We start from the raw sequence: 20,197 nt of genomic DNA, 5'->3' as shown, positions 1-20,197 counted from the left end.
TATTTGCTGATTAAATCTAGTTTTTCTTGCTTTATTTGTTTGTGGAGAAACTCTGGGAAGCCTGGGGCTGTAGAACTGGTGAGAACGTGGTTTTGTTGGGGCCGGAGCCCCGAACCTCACTCACAGCTCCCCCAGTCCCAGCATTCCTGCTATCTGAGCACAGGGCTGACGTCTCAGCCAAAGGGGCCCCTCCTTGAGCCATGCAGCCGGGCTGAGTGATTCCAGGGGTCTCTCCTGGCTGCAGGGCAGGCTCCCCGTGGGATCAGAAGGCAGGTTCGGCAGGGCGCTTCCCAGCGGAGTGAACAGGAGGGTGGCCGGTCCCGGCTGCCCTTTCTTAGCTGAACAAGCTGAGGTTCGGAGAGGAAATGGGGTGGGTGCCAGGCCGACCTGGCCCCCACCACACCCCACGCACCCGGCAGGTCCCGGCTGGTCTGGTTCCAACGCCCCGATCACCTGCCTGCCCCCTCCTTCCCGCGCCCCCTCACCCCACTGCCAACGCTGGGTCATTATTGTAAGAACGAACGATCAAGGAAAGACCAGCTGCAATCCTGTCTCGTGCTGATACAGATTAATCGGCAGCCCACAGTCGGACGAGGCAACCCCCATCGGGGCAGGAGCTCCATTTCAGGAGGAAAATCTTCATCCCAGCGCTCATTGGCTGGAGGCTTAAAATTCGTCTGCTGTTAACAGCCTCCCGTCCTCGCCTAAGCCGGTTTCAGATGGTATCATGTTAAAAGAGAAAGGCATTTCTCGGGCCCACAGCCATTTCTCTTTGCAGATCCAAATCGGGTATTAAAGGGGCCTCCCGGGCGGGGTTAGGAGGGCTTGGAGCTGTGTGACCTCAGGCAAGTGCCTCCCTGCTCTGTGCCCAGCCCCTCGCCCGGGAAGCGGGGGTCCCAGCAACGCCGGCATCACGGGCTGGGAATTACACAAGGAAGCCGGGAAGCGGGGGTCCCAGCAACGCCGGCATCACAGGCTGGGAATTACACAAGGAAGCCGGGAAGCGGGGGTCCCAGCAACGCCGGCATCACGGGCTGGGAATTACACAAAGAAGCCGCGGGAGGCAGCTGTCCAGGTAACGAAGGCTGCCCTGCACTTGGAGTGGGGGCTTTCTGGGAGGAAGGAGCGTGAGTCCTTTTCCATTTTAGTAATAATAAAAGACACAAACAGCAAGGAGAAAGCCAGGGTAGCGGACAAACCCAGGAGAGATCCTGCCTCCTCCAGTCACCCGGAAATGGCATCACGGTTGGCCTCCCGGAGAGCGCAGACAGGCAAGAGTGTGGCTCCTGGCAAGCACGAAGATGGCTCCTTCACCCTGCGGCTCGAGCGTCTCCCACCATTCCTTTCGCTGACTGTGTCGGGGCTGACCCAGCAGGAGGAGCGTTTTGCAAGGCGGACGTCTGCCATCTGCCACCTTGGACAGCTGTGCCCTGGACAGCTGCGGGCCCGGCGGACACTGTTACTTAGGGCAGCGGCTCTGGGTGCCCGAACTGGGTCCATCGCTGGAAACGTGTCTCCTTCAACCTGCATTTAAGCTGGACGCAGCACTGGAGAGAGTCCTGAGGACCGCCCTGCCCAGCCCAGGCCACCATGGCAGGAAAAAAGGCGAAGCGGATGATGGCAAAGCCCTTCTGTCCAGGCTGTGTTGGGCTGAGTGGCTTCCGGAGCTGCTGGGGACCTGGGCCTGGTCCTGGGGGCGCTCACCTTGCAGAAATGCAAAGCTGTGCGCGGATGACCTGTGCACCTCTGGGATGTTTGCAACGTGCAGACGGTGACTTACGTGAGAAGTAGGGGAGTGTGTTCTGTGAGCGTTTGGGGCTTAGAAGATGCGGGCTCTGACTGCGGCCCGGCCCCTACACAGCTGTGCGGTGCTGGGGTCCTAACTGCCCTCTCTGAACCTGAGCTCCACAATCCCTACGCGGGGCAGGGGGCTGCCTGGGGCTCAGCCTCCTGCTTCCCCCTCCCAGAGCCCACCTTCCCCGAGCACTGGCCTTGGCCACCTCTCGCCCCCTCACCTTGTTCCTGGCTGATGGGATTTTCCCTTTTCTGATTGACCCCACGGGAGGGTCATTCAGGCCACGGGAGGCCGAGGGGGTGTCTGCAGTGGGCTCAGCCCTCCAATGTGCTCTGGGCTCCAGCAGGGCCTCCGAGACCACCTGGCATCCTTGGTCGGGAGGCCGAGGGGGTGTCTGCAGTGGGCTCAGCCCTTGATGTGCCCTCGGCTCCGGCAGGGCCTCTGAGGTCACCTGGCATCTGTGGTCGGGAGGCCGAGGGGGTGTCTGCAGTGGGCTCAGCCCTCCAATGTGCCCTCGGCTCCAGCAGGGCCTCCGAGACCACCTGGCATCCTTGGTCGGGAGGCCGAGGGGGTGTCTGCAGTGGGCTCAGCCCTCTGATGTGCTGTGGGCTCCGGCAGGGCCTCTGAGGTCACCTGGCATCTGTGGTCAGGAGGCTGAGGGGGTGTCTGCAGTGGGCTCAGCCCTCCAATGTGCCCTCGGCTCCAGCAGGGCCTCCGAGATGACCTGGCATCCTTGGTCGGGAGGCCGAGGGGGTGTCTGCAGTGGGCTCAGCCCTCCAATGTGCTCTGGGCTCCAGCAGGGCCTCCGAGATGACCTGGCATCCTTGGTCGGGAGGCCGAGGAGGTGTCTGCAGTGGCTCAGCCCTCTGATGTGCTCTGGGCTCCGGCAGGGCCTCTGAGGTCACCTGGCATCTGTGGTCAGGAGGCTGAGGGGGTGTCTGCAGTGGGCTCAGCCCTCCGATGTGCTCTGGGCTCCGGCAGGGCCTCTGAGGTCACCTGGCATCTGTGGTCAGGAGGCCGAGGGGGTGTCTGCAGTGGGCTCAGCCCTCCAATGTGCTCTGGGCTCCAGCAGGGTCTCTGAGATGACCTGGCATCCTTGGTCGGGAGGCCGAGGGGGTGTCTACAGTGGGCTCAGCCCTCTGATGTGCCCTCGGCTCCGGCAGGGCCTCTGAGGTCACCTGGCATCCGTGGTCAGGAGGCCGAGGGGGTGTCTGCAGTGGGCTCAGCCCTCCGATGTGCCCTCGGCTCCGGCAGGGCCTCTGAGGTCACCTGGCATCCTTGGTCGGGAGGCCGAGGGGGTGTCTGCAGTGGGCTCAGCCCTCTGATGTGCCCTCGGCTCCGGCAGGGCCTCTGAGGTCACCTGGCATCCGTGGTCGAGAGGCCGAGGGGGTGTCTGCAGTGGGCTCAGCCCTCTGATGTGCCCTTGGCTCCGGCAGGGCCTCTGAGGTCACCTGGCATCTGTGGTCGGGAGGCCGAGGGGGTGTCTGCAGTGGGCTCAGCCCTCCGATGTGCCCTCGGCTCCGGCAGGGCCTCCGAGATGACCTGGCATCCTTGGTCGGGAGGCCGAGGGGGTGTCTGCAGTGGGCTCAGCCCTCTGATGTGCCCTCGGCTCCGGCAGGGCCTCTGAGGTCACCTGGCATCTGTGGTCGGGAGGCCGAGGGGGTGTCTGCAGTGGGCTCAGCCCTCTGATGTGCCCTCGGCTCCGGCAGGGCCTCTGAGCTCACCTGGCATCTGTGGTCGGGAGGCCGAGGGGGTGTCTGCAGTGGGTTCAGCCCTCTGATGTTCCCTCGGCTCCGGCAGGGCCTCTGAGCTCACCTGGCATCCGTGGTCGGGAGACACAGGCAAAGCAAAGTGGAGCCAACGAATCCGAACAGATTTTGTTCTCTAAAAGGGGAATCCGGGCTCCTGGGCCCCTGCTGCTTGGGAGAAAGTCAAATGCTCACAGAGGCTTCTGGAAGAAATCGGGCTGACAGGGCAGCGCGGCCGAGTGGCAGCAGTGGGGTTCTGGGGGCTGCGTTCAGGGGCGCCCGACAATGCTGGGCCCGGCTGCTCTGGGAGATGCGAGGACTCGTCTGTCCAGGCAGGGACATGGAACTGTTGGGGCCTCTGGCGGCCGAGGAAGTCTTGGATTTCAGGGGAGAAACTTGCGCTGCCCTGGAAAACGCAACTAATACCCAGAACCAGGAGTGGCCAGGGAAGCTGCCGGAGCGCTTAATCAAAGTGCTGGCTCCAGGGAGACGTGAGAAGGGATTCCAGCAACGGCACCAAAGGTGGTCGATGGCCGCCTTGCAGCACAGAGCTCAGGGGCGCTCCGGTGACCACTCTCCCTGGCCTGCTGAGGACCTGGGGATTCCAAGTGTCAGCCAACATGGGACATAGAGGTGACTTAATTCACCTGCTTGGACTAATAATCAACTCAGTCTTTTTTTTTTTTGAGATGGGGTCTCACTCTGTCACCCAGGCTGGAGTGCAGTGGTGCCCGATCATAGCTCACTGCAGCCTAGACCTGCTGGGCTCAAGCCATCCTCCTGCCTCAGCCTCCTGAGTTGCTGGAATCACAGACGCACGCCACCAGACCTGGCTAATTTTTCATTTTTTGTAGAGATGGGGTCTCGCTATGTTGTCCAGGCTGATCTTGAACTCCTGGGCTCAAGGGGTCCTCCCAGTACTGGGATTGCAGGCGTGAGCCACTGTGCCCGGCCACTCAGTGCAGGTGTGAACCACTGTGCCCAGCCACTCAGTGCAGGCGTGAGCCGCTGTGCCCGGCCACTCAGTGCAGGCGTGAGCCGCTGTGCCCGGCCACTCAGTGCAGGCGTGAGCCGCTGTGCCCGGCCACTCTGTGCAGGCGTGAGCCGCTGTGCCCGGCCACTCTGTGCAGGCGTGAGCCGCTGTGCCCGGCCACTCAGTAAGACCTTAGAAACGGGGAGGAAACGACCTGCCCCCACAGGCTCATTTTACAACAAAATGAGGAGTTCCGGAGATGCTGCTCTGAGCAGAGCTAGGCAGGGCATGTTCTCAGCATCAGTGGGCGTCATTGACCCCTCCCTGCGTGACCCTGTGACCATCTCTTTCAATCGGTCCTGAACCGAGAGCTTGGTCTGCAATGCAGAGAATGGAGTTTAAGCTGGAGGAATTCCCACAGTCACTGCATGGGGCGCTGGCACCTGAGGATGGGGAATGTCAGTCTTTGGAACCTTTGAAATACATCACCGTAAAAGTTGCAATAAAAATTGTAAAAAGACGTGGATAAGAAGCAGTCGGGCATCCAGGCATCACTGGAGCGGAGCCCAGCCTCCGTGGGCACCAGGGTGTGCATGGCGGGCTGCAGTGCGGTCAGTCCTGTGGACGGTGGGGCAGGAGGCGGTGGCTGGATAGTGCGGACAGGGTCGACCCAAGGGCTGACAGCGGCCGGAGCTCAGGCGTGCTTAGGAAGCCCTGGACTCCCAGGGTGGGGAGGCGAGTTTCAGCCCCTTAAAAAAGATGGACAGCTCAAGCCATCCAAACAGGGACTGAATTGCCTGTGAGCCAATGCGTTCCCCATCACTGGAGGTGTGCCTGGCTCAGGCACAGCTGACCGGGGAGCCCTCAAAGACCCCCACGCTCAGGTTCTGCCTCTGCCCCGATTCCCGGTGTGTAGGGCCAGGCACCAGTGGGCCAGGGAAGGGAGCCCTTCTTCCCGCCTCTGTGGAGCTTTCTGTCCTATTTTTCTCTCATTAATGGGCTTTGAGAGGAAGAAAGCAAATGAGGATCTCGGTGAGCCCTGGGTGATGGAACGGAGCTTAATTAAATCATGGATTTGGGGGCCGGGTTCTGACAAATTCATGAATGCATTAAGAGAAAGCGCAGAGTCCGTACATCTATCTGAAACATCTGCAGGAAATGAGCTTTTAGGTCAAGGTTTTATGTGCCAGCAAATCTGAAGACGCAGCTGATCAGGGGCCCTAATTGGATTTTATCTGCATGAATTAAACAGATGAGCCAGGAGGGCGGCTGAGGCCCCCTACAGTGAGAGCCTCCGATCCGGAGGGCCCCTCCCCAGTGGGGACCTTGCTCTGCAGGGTTTCCTGGGGTGAGGGTCCCTTCATTCTGCAGTGCCCACCATCGCTGGGACCACTCTTGACCTTCAAGATGGAAACATAGGGGACTGAGTCCGGGACAGGTAGGAGAGTGTCCCCAGAGCTCAGCCAGGTGAGCAGCGGAAATGGGAACAGGCTGTGCAGCAGGGGCCTGGCGCCAGAGAGGCGCTTGGAGAGGAGGACTGAGCCCTCGGCAGAGCCACAAATGCCAGTTTCTTTTCTTTTCTTTTTTTTTGAGACAGGGTCTCACTCTGTTGCCCAGGCTGGAGTGCAGTGGTGCAATCCCCACTCACTGCAGCCGCCACCTCCTGGGCTCAAGCAATCCTCCTGCCTCAGCCTCCTGAGTAGCTGGGACCACAGATAAGCACCACCACGGCTGGCTAATTTTTAAATTTCCTGTAGACAGGGGTCTCCCACGTTGCCCAGTCTGGTCTCAAACTCCTGAAATCAAGTGATCCTCCTACCTTGGCTTCCCAAAATGCTGAGATTACAGGCGTGAGCCACCCCCCCAGCCCAAATGTCGGGTTTAAAGCAACCTGGGTAGATAATTAAGTAGAAAATCACGTGTTTATGTGTGCGCTGTACTTATCACGTAGAGTCTTGAAGGTTTTATAAACCTCAGCACCAACAAAGACATCTATTCCCGCCTAACGTTCAGGCCATCCTGTATCCCCTCAAGGGCACCAGGGACCAGGGGCCTGGGCCAGCCCTGCTCACAGTCCAGCCACTTCGCCGAGGCCGGGGAGGCCGCCCACCCTGTTACTATACAACGGGGGTCCTGCTGGGTGTGTTTAAATCTGGGTGGGGAGGTCCCATGGATGTTTGCTGGCTGGGCCACCTGGAGAAGGCTTCCTGGAGAGGCTAGGACCTCCCAAAAGTGAACCGTTTCACCAGTTAAAATAAACAAAGAAATGGAAGAAACAGCCTCTCTGTGCACAGAAAGACGTCGGTTAAACGCTGATGGTGGCACCTTGAAGCTGTCTGTGGGTTGGCACTCCGGGTGTGGAAGGAGGCACAGGGCACCCCTACGTGGGAGGTGGGTTGGGAACAGCACTGTGAGTCAGCACCCTCGTGTGGAAGGGGGCACAGGGCACGTGCCAGGCTACCTGTCGAGATGAATGTGGGCCCCCGTGCCAGGCTACGTGGAGAGATGAATGCGGGCCCCTGTGCCAGGCTACCTGTCGAGATGAATGTGGGCTCCCCGTGCCAGGCTACCTGGGGAGGTGAATGTGGGCTCCCCATGCCAGGCTACCTGGAGAGATGAATGTGGGCTCCCCGTGCCAGGCTACCTGGGGAGGTGAATGTGGGCTCCCCATGCCAGGCTACCTGGAGAGATGAATGTGGGCTCCACGTGCCAGGCTAGCTGGGGAGATGAATGCGGGCCCCCGTGCCAGGCTACCTGGAGAGATGAAGAAGGTCCTCCAGAGCTTCTTGTCCCGTGTGACGTCCCGGATCTCCTTGGTCATGTTGACCATCCTGCCGGCCACGGGAGGGACCCGGCGGAAGTCCAGGATCCTGGCAAGAAACGGGCAGGGGAGGGTCTGTGCTCTGTGGGGCCGAGCAGGCCTCTGTCTCCCTGCCTCCGAATAAACCCAGCCCTAGGTCCAGTGGCTCTGCCTGGCCCCGCGGTGTTGGGGGTGGGAGAGGCCCCTGAGGGACTGGGGCTGGCGATGCCTCACTGATGGGCACACAGCACCAACCGCCTGCATAGCTAAAGCCTGCCCTCATTCCAGGGTTACATTTAAAACAAAATTAAATTAAAGGAGCCACTTTTAATGGAACTCCTTCTGAACCACACCACAGGCTCCCACTCGCTTAATTAAATGGAGAATGCAGGGCGAGAGCTTTTCTTGCTGACGGAGGACGTGGTGATTGTCCTGTGAGGCGAGGTGACCAGGTGTGGAGGGACGTGGGCCGTCTGCCAGGGCCGACCCGGGACCCAAGGCCCGACCACGCCTCTGCGTGGAGCACCCGCCCCCTCCACCTGTCAGACGGCTCGCCTGGGTGCCGGGCTCCGTGTCCTGTTTTATAAACAGGTTGACCCGAGGGGGGCTGTTTCCTAATGACCCTCCCTGTCTTTCTTTTCATAGAAAAGCCCTTTTTGAGTTCAGGCTGTTCTAGATTGGGTTCAGGCTGTTCTAGATAGCTGAAATGGTGGAAAATCTGGCTTCTGGCGATTTCTATAGTCACCACAGAAGACTTTGATCTTTAAAAAAGCCCTTTAAACTCCAATGTACGCCCGCGTCACTAGGGATCTTGTTAAAATGCAGATTCTGTCCCAGGTCTGGGTGGAGCCCAGGACTCTGCATTCCAACTAGCCCAGGGCAACCCCAATGCTGCCGGCCCTGGGGCCACACCCCGGGCTGGGACATGTCAGGGCCGTGCAGGGCAGGCAGGGAGGCTCTAGGGGGCTGAGGGTGGCGCCTCCTCCCTCCACTGCACCAGGGCAAGGTCCTTCAATCCACGGGGCCCCTCTGGATCTGGGCCAGGCCCGTGAACTGCCCTTGGAGGGCACTGAACACGGACCCCCCACTTTCCCAGCAGCAGGGCCAAGCTGACCCTCACAAGGGGTTCACTTTCTGCTGGGCTGGGGCGGCCCCTCTGGAGACAGGCGACCGTGGGGCCTCCCAGGCCCCCTCATCACAAACATCGCTTCCCCCTCCTTAGGAAGCCTGCTTTGGTCTCCCAGAGAAGTCTGTGCTCTGTGAGTCTCTGTGTTAAGATTCGCAGCACCTAATACTCCCCCTTCCCTCCCTGCCTCCTTCCCTCTTTCCTTTTCCTCTATTAGCGACCGCACAGCAGCTTCTGTGCCTCCCGTCTGCCTGAACTGTGGGGGTGCAGGAGGGGCCCATCTGGATTAAGGTGCCCTGAGGGCAGGCGCCCTCTCCCTTGGTGACAGAGGGATGATTAGGAGCGTGGGAACCTGGGCAAATCGCCGCTCACAGAGCCTCAGTTTCTCATCTGTAAAGGGGGATATGAAAGGCTCTCCCTACCGCGTGTTGTGTGGGCTACGATGACACAGAGGGCCCTGCTCAGGGCAGCACTCGGGGTGGGGGGAGAGCAGGCACCGGCGCTGCCTGATGGCGACAAAGGTGACGATGACACACAGGACCCTGGTCAGGGCAGCACTCGGGGTGGGGGGGAGAGCAGGCACCAGCACTGCCTGATGGTGACGAAGGTGACAATGACGTCCTGCTGTGTCCAGTGCAGGACAGCCCCGCTCACCGGTGGGTCTGAGCGCACGGGAGCGCGGAAGGAAGGGCTCACCTGTCCAGGTGGAAGGCAGCAATCTCCGCATTGTGCCTCTCGTAGTCAGAGAAATAAAAAAAGTCAGGGGGCGTCTCCTGCTCCCTCGTTTGTCTGAGAAAACAAGACAGAAACAGAAACGGTTTGTCACTGAGAAAGCCTCCAGGGGCTGGAGGCAGGCGGGACGTGCTGGGTTCCTCACATGAAAAATGCGGTGAAGCTCCAGCCTCCTCAGGGCCACCCTGAGCCTTCGGGACCCTGGGCACCCAGCTGCCGACGGGCCCTCAGAGCAGCGCAGGCCCGTGCGACGGAGGCCGGGGGTCCCAGCTCCCCGTGGGCCCTTCTCAGGTAAGCTGCTCAAAGGCCTCTCCTGCACTGGCTGGGGGCCCCGGCACGTCCACCCTGGGACCCACAGTCACACCGCAGGGGAGAGGCTGGGCTCGGTGTCCCAGGCCTGGCTCAGCCCCGGTTTGCTGTGTGCATCCTGGCACCGCCCACCCTCTGGTTTCCCCCACGGCCTCCAGGACCCCTTGGCTCTGCCGTGGATGCCTCCCACAGTAAGAGCCCAAGAAGGGCAATGTGGGCACCGCCCTGTCCCTCCACCCTGGCCAAGGGACAGGAGGCCACAGGTGGGGCTGTTTATGAAAGGTCAGTGCCATTCTGTAAACACCACAGGGCTCCTGTATCTCAGGCCAACACTCCAGGGGAAGGGGGGCCTAGCCGCAGGGCCCTGTGAGGTGCCGGTCCACGCAAGTGTTTGACCGATGTGGTCATGGTGGAAATGTGGAGGAATTGTCAAGGTCGTGTCTGAGCGTAAGTGTGTAAGCGCGTAAGCGTGTAAGCGTGTAAGCATGCTTCCTCCACCAAGGCCGGCCCCTGCCATGCTTCCCCCACCAAGGCCGGCCCCTGCCTCCACTGGAGGGAGAGCCTGTCCCAGGGCGTCCACCCAGGCCAGGCCCAGGGAGGGAACTCAGCCTCCAACCCAGGCTTCCTCCACCAAGACTGGCCCCTGCCTCCACTGGAGGGAGAGCCTGTCCCAGGGCGTCCACCCAGGCCAGGCCCAGGGAGGGAACTCAGCCTCCAACCCAGGCTTCCTCCACCAAGGCCGGCCCCTGCCATGCTTCCTCCACCAAGGCCGGCCCCTGCCATGCTTCCCCTACCAAGGCCGGCCCCTGCCTCCACTGGAAGGAGAGCCTGTCCCAGGGCGTCCACCCAGGCCAGGCCCAGGGAGGGAACTCAGCCTCCAACCCAGGCTTCCTCCACCAAGGCCGGCCCCTGCCTCCACTGGAAGGAGAGCCTGTCCCAGGGCGTCCACCCAGGACAGGCGCAGGGAGGGAACTCAGCCCCCAATCCAGGAAGAATTTACCAGATTCAAACTCTGGTGACCTTTCCAGGTGCTGGAAACAGAGCTGGCGGGAATCCCCAGCTCGCACGCCCTGCAGCCCACACCTCCCACTCAGGGCAGACTGTGTTCCGTCTGGGCTCCAACACTCCAGCAATGCAGACTCCAGACGCCGCCCCGGTCACCTTCCCAGCCCTCGGCTTCCCCGGCCGGGTCCTTCCTTCCATATACACAGCGGAGTTCCGCCCGACTCCTGGGAGCATCCTGGCCCTGCCATGGGCCGACATCATCGCCACACGAACAGCGGGGCGGGGCACAGGTCCTGTGTGGCATGTCCACGTCCCTTCGGGGGGACCACGTCTGGGTCACAGGCCGTCAATTACACACCAGCCCGTGGCTCCCGTCCTCCCACGCTGTTCTCAGAAAGCTGTGGCCACAATTCTCCGTGTTCCCGGAACGTTTCTTGTGGGGGGTTAAAGATGCGTACCACCCACGGCCTTTTTAAGAACTAGTCTCGGCTGCTAGAAACTCTGAGAACAGACCACTTTCCACGATCCCACATAATATTCGCCTTGACAGGGCCCTGGGTAGGCGCAAGGCCAGATGAGGATTCCAGGAGCTACTTAAAAATAAAATGCGGATGGTGGGCTGGCGCCTGAAGGTCACATTTGCTTCATAACCCCACTGGGTCTGTGGCCATTGCTATCTCTGTGCACTTTTGAAACCAGCAGCAAAGGAGGGTCGGGGTGCAGGGCAGGGCAGTGGCAGGTGTGGCGGCAAACTGAACATGCTGCCCGCCAGGGTCGCCCTGCAGAGCCGAGGCCCAGACTGGCCGGGATCCTGAGGTTCAAGAGAAAGAATCTAGACCTTGTGGAATCTCCCGGGTTTTAAGCGCTGGCAAATGGATTTCATTTTTCTAAAACGCTAAAGGTCAAACCAAATGGTCTGCTGCAGTCAGCTCGCAGTTCCAGGGGTGGTAAATTCTGGAGTGTTGGATATTTTTGAGGTTAAAAAGCCGTCGTTGTTTTCAACTTGGAAGGATTGGCTTTGAGCAAAACTCATTCCACAGAACTCTAGTTCTACTAGATTTTAGTAACTTTTAGCTGGAAAAAGGGAACTCCAGATGGAGGCAAGATTTCTTTTCTGTAAACTTCGAGCCTTACGTCTGCACAGTGACTCCCCAGAACGGCCCAGCATGAGTCCAGGAGTTCAAGACCAGCCTGGGCAACATAGTGAGACCCCAGGTCTACGAAAAATAAAAAAATCAGCTGGGCGTGGTGGCACACACCTGTGGTCCCAGCTACGCAGGAGGCTAAGACGGGAGGATCACTTGAGCCCAGGAGGCCAAGGCTGAAGTGACCGCTGCAATCCAGCCTGGATGACACAGTGAGACCTGTGCCACCAGGAGACCTGTGCTAACCAGGAGACCTGTGCCACCTGGGAGACCTGTGCCACCCAGGCACAGGGAGGACATGCTCAGGAAGCCAGACTCAAGCCCGCAGCCCCCCGCCCACTGCCTTCGCATGTGCCCCCTGCCAGCCCTGCCATGGTCTGTCTCAGCCCCTCTGTGGGGCTTTCCTGGAGCCTGAGGCAGAATGTGGCTCTTCCCTAAGGAATGCTTGGCCCAGGCCACAATCGGTGGCATTGTTTGCTGGACTCAAGGGGGGAGGGCCCCAGGGCAAGAGTGTTCAGTTTTCTGGATCACATGCCTGGCCAAGGGCTTGCTTCCGAACAGGTGTTTCATAAACAAATGAATGAATGAGGACTCAGTCAAAGAATTGTCCAGAGAAGTCTAGATCTATCTGCAGCCTTGAGCTCTTGCCACCTCGTTCCTTCCATTTCTATCAATGTCACCTCTACCACCATCACCATCACCACCATCACCTCCACATCATCATCACCTCCACCATCACCTCTATCATCATCATCACCACCATGGTCATCACCTCCACCATCATTATCATCCTTATCATCATCATCACTGTCACCATCATCATCATCATCATTATCACTATTACCTCTACCATGATCATCACCTCCACCATCATTATCATCCTTATCAACATCATCATCATCACCATCATCATCATCATCACTATCACTATTACCTCTACCATGATCATCACCTCCACCATCATTATCATCCTTATCAACATCATCATCACCACCATCACCATCACTATCACTATTACCTCTACCATGATCATCACCTCCACCATCATTGTCATCCTTATCATCATCATCACCTCCACCACCATCATCATCACTATCACTATTACCTTTACCATGATCATCACCTCCACCATCATTATCATCCTTATCATCATCATCATCACCATCATCATCACTATCACTATTACCTTTACCATGATCATCACCTCCACCATCATTATCATCCTTATCATCATCACCTCCACCACCATCATCATCACTATCACTATTACCTCTACCATGATCATCACCTCCACCATCATTATCATCCTTACCATCATCATCATCACCTCCACCATCATCATCACTATCACTATTACCTCTACCATGATCACCTCCACCATCATTATCATCCTTATCATCATCATCATCACCTCCACCATCATCATCACTATCACTATTACCTCTACCATGATCATCACCTCCACCATCATTATCATCCTTATTATCATCATCACCTCCACCATCATTATCCTTATCAACATCATCATCACCATCATCATCACTATCACTATTACCTCTACCATGATCATCACCTCCACCATCATTATCATCCTTATCAACATCACCATCACCATCATCATCACTATCACTATTACCTCTACCATGATCATCACCTCCACCATCATTATCATCCTTATCATCATCATCATCACTATCACTATTACCTCTACCATGATCATCACCTCCACCATCATTATCATCCTTATCATCATCATCATCACCTCCAACATCATCATCACTATCACTATTACCTCTACCATGATCACCTCCACCATCATTATCATCCTTATCATCATCATCATCACCTCCACCATCATCATCACTATCACTATTACCTCTACCATGATCATCACCTCCACCATCATTATCATCCTTATCATCATCATCACCATCACCATCATCATCATCATCATTATCATCATCTACCTTCATCACCATTATCATCACTATCACTATTACCTCTACCAAGATCATCACCTCCACCATCATTATCATCCTTATCATCATCATCACCATCACCATCATCATCACTATCACTATTACCTCTACCATGATCATCACCTCCACCATCATTATCATCCTTATCATCATCATCACCATCACCATCATCATCATCATCATCATTATCATCATCTACTGTCATTACCATCCTTCATCACCATTATCATCACTATCACCATTAGCTCTCCCATGGCTATCATCACTATCACCATCAGTATCACCTCCACCATCATTACCATCATTACTACCATCATCATCACCTTCGCCATTATCTCCATCATCATCACCACTATCACCACCACTCCTATCATGGTCATCACCACCAATGTAACCGTCATCATTTTTACCATTGTTATCATCATCACCATCACCATTATCTCCATCATCACCATCATTATCATCACAATCACCATCAGCACCGTCATCACCGTCATCACCGTCATCACCATCATCCCCACCACTGTTGCTGTGAATGCATACTGCACTATCATCACCTGAGGTACAGTGACAACGTGTGTGATGCTAAAATGTGAGCTTTTCTATCTGCCAATGATTTGGCCTTTGTCCCTCTCTCCTTCCCCTGCCTACTCCTCTGAGCAGTTCATGCACGTGGAATCCAGGTGGCTCCAAGACCTGCTGCACTGAGAAGGGACCAGGCCCTGCCTCGAGGCCAATCTGATTCTAGCACAGTTCCTGATCCCTGCATTTCATACCTGGGGCTTTCCAATGATGCTGGCTGTTCACAAAACAAGCAGCTCTATTCCCAGCCCCGAGGCAGCCTGTTCTGGGATCCTCACAGCTTTGACATCCAGGCCAAGCCAATCTGCCTCACAGGCCACCTGCAGGCTGTCCCTGGCTTCTGGAGGCCTCTTTTCCTAGAACCGTCCAGGAAGTTCAGAGACGTGGTGATGACACGCTTTCTGTCCATGTCCCACTCCTGGAAGAGGCTCTGAAATGCTCCTGGAGTCTTCTGCCCTCTGGCCACGCATTCAGATGAGCCCGACAGCCACCGGGACCCCAGATTCCAGGGCACCCGCCTCACCTCCGCATGAAACCCCGACCATAACCCTGACAGCCACCGGGACCCCAGATTCCAGGGCACCCGCCTCACCTCCTCATGAAACCCCGACCATCAACCATCCTTATCATCATCTCCACCCTCAAGTTCTCTGCTGTGCCCTGGTGAGACATCCCTTGACCCATGAGGGGAGCAGAAAGAGTGCTTGCTGGGTGGCCCTAGGCCTCAGTTTCCCTTTCTGCAGAGTAAGAAGTGGGAGCAAGACGATCACAGGGGGTCCCCAGGTGAGGGCGAGGGGAAGGGGGGAAATTTTTGCAGCCAGTAAACGCCTGAGAAGATCGGGTCTACTGGTGACAGCAGGAGGCAGCTGTGGCTTCAATCCCCTGGCCTAGCCACGCAGGCTTCTCAGAGCCAGGTGGCTCACAGGGGCTGCAAGGGACACCTCAAGGGTTGCCAGAAACCAGCAGTGCTGGGCAGCCTGGGAAGACTGGGATGTTTCTCCCCGCACCTGCAAGGTTGAGATGAGAGGGGCGTCCTCGGCGGAGACCAGCAGGCCGACTCTCACCTCGGCCAGGAGCCGCTCAGCCTCCCTTCTGCACAGGGATCAGGAGGGGATGCTGCTGATTCAGCCCCCGGGAAAAAGGCTTTGGAAAAGTACTGAACCCTCTGCACGGAAGGGGACGAACTCGGCTGAAGCGGTCACCTGGCAGCCTCTCCTTCTTCCTGGGCGCCCTGACAGAAGGTATGCCAGGTGAGGAGGGCAGGTGACAGGCATGGTCTCCTTTTCCAGGAGTCAGGGTTTGAAATGTGGAAAGATGTTATCAGATCCAGCGGGGTTGGCCGAGCAGCAGAGCGTACCGTGGCTGGGGGAGACAGGGCAGTCGCCCAAATGTTTCCTGGAACAGGAATGGTCAGTCCAAAGCATGCTGGGAGCCCTGGGCCCAGGCCCAGAAGTCACAGTCCTCACCAGCATGGTCAGCCTGCCAGGAGACTACCAGCGAGTGGGACAGGTGGGCAGCCCCGTCCGCCACTGACCCTCCATGCAACCTAGGCCAGACAGACTGTCCCTCCCAGCAGCAAGCTGAGCTGACCGGCTGCTCCAGCAACTCCAAGGCTGCGGGCCCCACCCGAGCGGGAGGAGACGGGGCTGCCACTCAGGGAAGCGCCAGCTACCCAGGACCTCCTCGGCAGGGCTCAGGGAGGGGGTCTGGTTTTGCTTTTTATGTGACGATAAACAAAGCATCACATTTGAAGAAGGAAATTATTAAAACAAACAAGCTGACTACTACGTGCAGGGTGGAATAGAACTTCCCCTGCCCGGGGATTTGGGGAGGTGCATTTGTCCTGAGACTCACACGCGCAGCCCCTCACGTGGACGTAGGTCCAGTTACTGCAACCCACACTCATGTCACGGGCTCCACTGGGCTGCAGGGTTGAGCTCACAGATCAGCAGTCCACGTGCGTCCGGCATTTCAGAAGGCGCCGGATACCCCAGACCGTGGAGGCAGAAGACACCAGCATGCTCAGTGTAAACAGTTTGAAAATGCCACAGCCTGGGCTCAGTGTAAACAGTTTGAAAATGCCGCAGCCTGGGCTAACGTGATGTGACATTTCTCTCATTTTCAACACACAGGGAACTTCCGAGAAGCAAGTGGCCCGTGGCCCATTCCTGGCATGACTGTGGCCCATTCCCTGCCTAGCCCCACCCTGTCTGCCTAGCTGCAGGGTTGCAACGCAGCTGAGAGGGGTGCTGGCCTGCGGGCTCCTGGAAAGGGGGTGCCGAGGTCCCCATGAGACATGCAGTGCCGTGGGCTTCTCGGGACTCATCTCGGAGAAACGGCAGGGATGGGAGCTCGCTGGCCCACAGAGGGAGGGCCTGGGCCGGGCTGTCCGTCCCAAACCTTCCACGTGACTCTGCCAGAAGGACAGCCTCAGAGCGGGAAGGACAGGGCAGATTTTCAACACCCGCCTTTCTGTTCTTCCTAAGTCACTTACTGAACTGTGCAGGAAGGAGCCACATGCTGAGGGCAGACACAGGGCCCGGGGATGCCCCGATGGTGCCGGGGGCCACAGACCCCATGCAGCAGCTACTCCTCCCCAAGCACCTTCTCGGCAAAGCCTCCTGTGTCAGACACGAGAGACACCCACAGCCTGCAGCCCCAGAAGACCAGGGCTCAGAGGCGTCCCGGTCCTGCCACGCCGGCCCTGCCCTCGGCCAGCCACCCCCAATACAGGGAGTGGTCGGGGCCTGGGACCCCCCACCACTGCCTGTGAGGCGAGATCAAGCTGCACCCGGCCACGCCCAGCCTCAGTCGTGGGCAGCAAGGAAGAGTTTTAAAGGCTGACTTCAAAACTCCCGACTGGGCTTGTCGCCCTTGTAAAAGCCCAGCTGAGGAAAGAGGCCCAGGACGCAGCTCTGAGGTCAGCGTCCCACTGAGGGCATGAGGAGGGGGACTCGGCAGAACCGGGTGAAATCCTGGCGGCCGAGCCCAGGAAGAATCTCGTGCTCTCCTCCTCGCAAAGGAAGGCCCCACAGACGTCACGCATCCACCTGCCAGGACGGCCTCCCTGGGCCTCAAAGGGCACCGGAAAGGCAGGTGCAGGAAGGCAGCCCCCAGGGGGGCACTGAGCAGCCGTGATGCCCACATCTTCTGGGGTCTGCTCAGGACCAGTTCCCAGGAGCTGCCTGCAGCCCCCAACACCGTGCATCCTTCTCTCCCTCCCCCCAGAGCTGGCCACACCCAAACCCCTTCCCTTAGACGGATTTCCCTCAGCTCTGAAAAACAACACAGGAGATGTACTAATTGTGGTTATTCACACTAAAGTAGGAATGACGACTGAGCTGACCTCTCCCAGGCCTTTCGTGGCTGGCAGAATAATGGTCCCCCAAAGTTGTCCGCATGTGAACCCCAGGACCTGTGACTGCTGCCTCGCGTGGCGGGAGGCACAGTGCAGATGTGACTGAGGCTCTGGGGAAGGAGAGACCACAGCGTCCCTGCAAGAGGGGCCGAGGGAGACCTGACTTCAGAAGACGCTGCGCGGCCGGCTCTCAGGATGGAGGAGGGACCCCAGCCGCGAACGCAGGCGCCTCCAGCAGCCGGAAGGGCCAGGACACGGCTCCTCCCTGAGCCTCTCGGGGGAGCTCAGCCTGCACGTCCTTTTAGATCCCTGCACTCTGGGCTGGGAAGAGGACGCTTGTGTTGTCTGAAGACACTGCGTTTGCCCTGATTTGTTCCAGCAGCCAAGGAGGGGAATACAGGATACCCAGCCACACGAAGGCAGGGCAGATGGACACGGTGATTTAGTCCCAGCTGGAAAGGCTGTGAAATTACGACCTGTTTCCTCCAAATCCGGTCAGGCCATCAATGCTAAGGCTCATGACACTTAGGAAACCACACAGAATGATTGAGAGAAGGCACTGCTGTTCACAAAGGAGCCAGAGAGAGGGTGACAAACACCACACGTGCATCCCTGGGCCAGGCGACGCGTCCTCACGGGAGCCCCCATGGCTCTCGCGGCTGCCCCCATTTTAAAGACAAGGAAACCGAGGTCTGGAAGGAGACAGAGGAGTCTGCAGAATCGCACGGCCAGAACATGGCACAGCTTGGACGGGAACCAGGAGTCTGACTCAGGCCTGTGATCTTTTCTTCAGGGCCCTCCAAAAACCACACACCAGCTCCTGCTGTTCCGAATGTCCGTGTTTCCTCCCGGATCTGGGCCCCTCTCAGGAAGGCTGGGGCTGCAGGCCCAGAGGTCTGCAGAGGACCCATCCCTGGAGAGGTCCTGGCTCCAAGAGGATTCGTTGTTTCTCCGAAATCCAGGGCTCCTTAACAACTGTGGCTTCAGCGGGAGGGACACCACGCCGGGTGCCCCGTCCTGCAACGCACACGATCCCGGCACGGCCGAGGGGCCGGTCAGCCGCGGCGCTAGGCCTTCCCGGAGCTGGCCCCTTCAACTGCTGTTAGGACCACGTGTCACCTTCTCATAGAACGGTTCCCACTGTTGCTGCTAACAAACATTTCAACGCTCTTCAGTTTGTGGGAAAATAGAAAACATTTGCTTTGGTTAAAAATAGAGGAAACTGGCAGCTTATTACCAATGCCTATTGGGGACTAGAAGCCAGCAGGGATGTGGCTCTCACTCTGAGCTGAGCGCTGTGCTAAGCTGTTTGAGTGAATTGATTCGCAAAACCTTCGGGACACCCTGCTCTACAGTCACGGAGACGGCCAGTGCAGGCAGTGACGCAGGGCCACGCGTGCAGGCGTGAGGGTTGCTCTGTCCAGGGAGGAGACGGCTCTGTGGAGCCACGGGATGTCCCTGGAACGGGGTCTGAGAGGTGGGGGGCTGGGCCGCGTTCTCTCCACTGGACACATGGGAGAACAGATGGGTAGCCAAGGTCTGCTCACCCAGGGCTGCCGACTCCCACCCTCTCCAGGTGGATGGGGAGTGGGGTGTCCCCCGGGGTTTTTCCAAGAAGCATTGCAGAGGAGGCAGCTCAGGGCGTCAGCAAAGAGCCACTGTCCTTCCTTGCTCCCGCTGCTACCCAGGTGGGCCGGCGGCCGAGCAGGGAAAGGGGCGTCCAGTCTGATGAGGGAGGCAGACACCTTCCCCGGGTCAGCGTGTTCCACAAAGCAGGGACAGCCCGACGAGGCCGACGGAACGGATGCCAGGTCGGCGGCGGAGACCAACGGCAAACCATCAGGCGGAACCCTGGGCAGGGGCGGCTGCTGGGGCCGGAGGATGGAGTCCTTGGGTGTCCTGCTCAGCACACAGGGCCGCCCCAGGCCCCTGGGCACAGATGGGAAACTGAGGCCCAAAGAGGGGTGGGTCAAACACCAACCATTCATGCATTATGGAAAACCACCACCTCCCAAACCCTGCCAGACAGGCAGAAAAAGACCCGGTGCCTGAGAGGCCGTAAGAGCTGGGAAGACTGCACACACCGCCAGGTGCCCACTCAGCCAGACGCACGTGCCCCTCACAGATGCTCCTCTGTGCCTAAGGCCTCCTGCTCACCCTCCTGGAAACAGGCAGGCAGCCTCCTGACCACACTTGGGCTTACCAAGAACACCATCCCCAGCCCAGGCCACACAGTGCGGCTGCTGGATGACCTCAGCCGGGACCCTCCTCCCACGGGGACTCCACAGATGCCGGAACCCTCCTCCCACGGAGCCCTCCACGCCGGGACCCTCCTCCCACGGGGCCCTCGACGCCGGGACCCTCCTCCCACAGAGTCCTCCACGCCAGGACCCTCCTCCCACGCGGCCCTCCCCGCCAGGACCCTCCTCCCACGGAGCCCTCCACGCCGGGACCCTCCTCCCACGGGGCCCTCGACGCCGGGACCCTCCTCCCACAGAGTCCTCCACGCCAGGACCCTCCTCCCACGCGGCCCTCCCCGCCAGGACCCTCCTCCCACGGAGCCCTCCACGCCGGGACCCTCCTCCCACGGGGCCCTCGACGCCGGGACCCTCCTCCCACAGAGTCCTCCACGCCGGGACCCTCCT

At 58.7% G+C, this 20,197-nt stretch overlaps 1 protein-coding gene across 3 annotated transcripts in view; it reads right to left on the bottom strand.

Moving 5' to 3' along the window:
• The window catches only part of FAM20C (FAM20C golgi associated secretory pathway kinase), an 84,460-nt gene that overhangs the window by 23,598 nt on the left and 40,665 nt on the right, over positions 1-20,197 (bottom strand). For all 3 annotated transcript variants that reach the window (XM_034963407.3, XM_063606161.1, XM_008973180.4), the window contains exons 4-5: positions 9,139-9,231; positions 7,271-7,386 (exon numbers count right to left, since the gene is read on the bottom strand). In XM_034963407.3, coding sequence (XP_034819298.1) covers positions 7,271-7,386; positions 9,139-9,231 — 209 coding nt within the window. The remainder of the gene's footprint in view (positions 1-7,270; positions 7,387-9,138; positions 9,232-20,197) is intronic.

This window comes from Pan paniscus, chromosome 6 (assembly GCF_029289425.2).
Source record: "Pan paniscus chromosome 6, NHGRI_mPanPan1-v2.0_pri, whole genome shotgun sequence".
Taxonomy (NCBI): domain Eukaryota; kingdom Metazoa; phylum Chordata; class Mammalia; order Primates; family Hominidae; genus Pan; species Pan paniscus.
The sequence above is the reverse complement of the archived record's forward strand: the minus strand, read 5'-3'. Positions and strand labels throughout refer to the sequence as shown.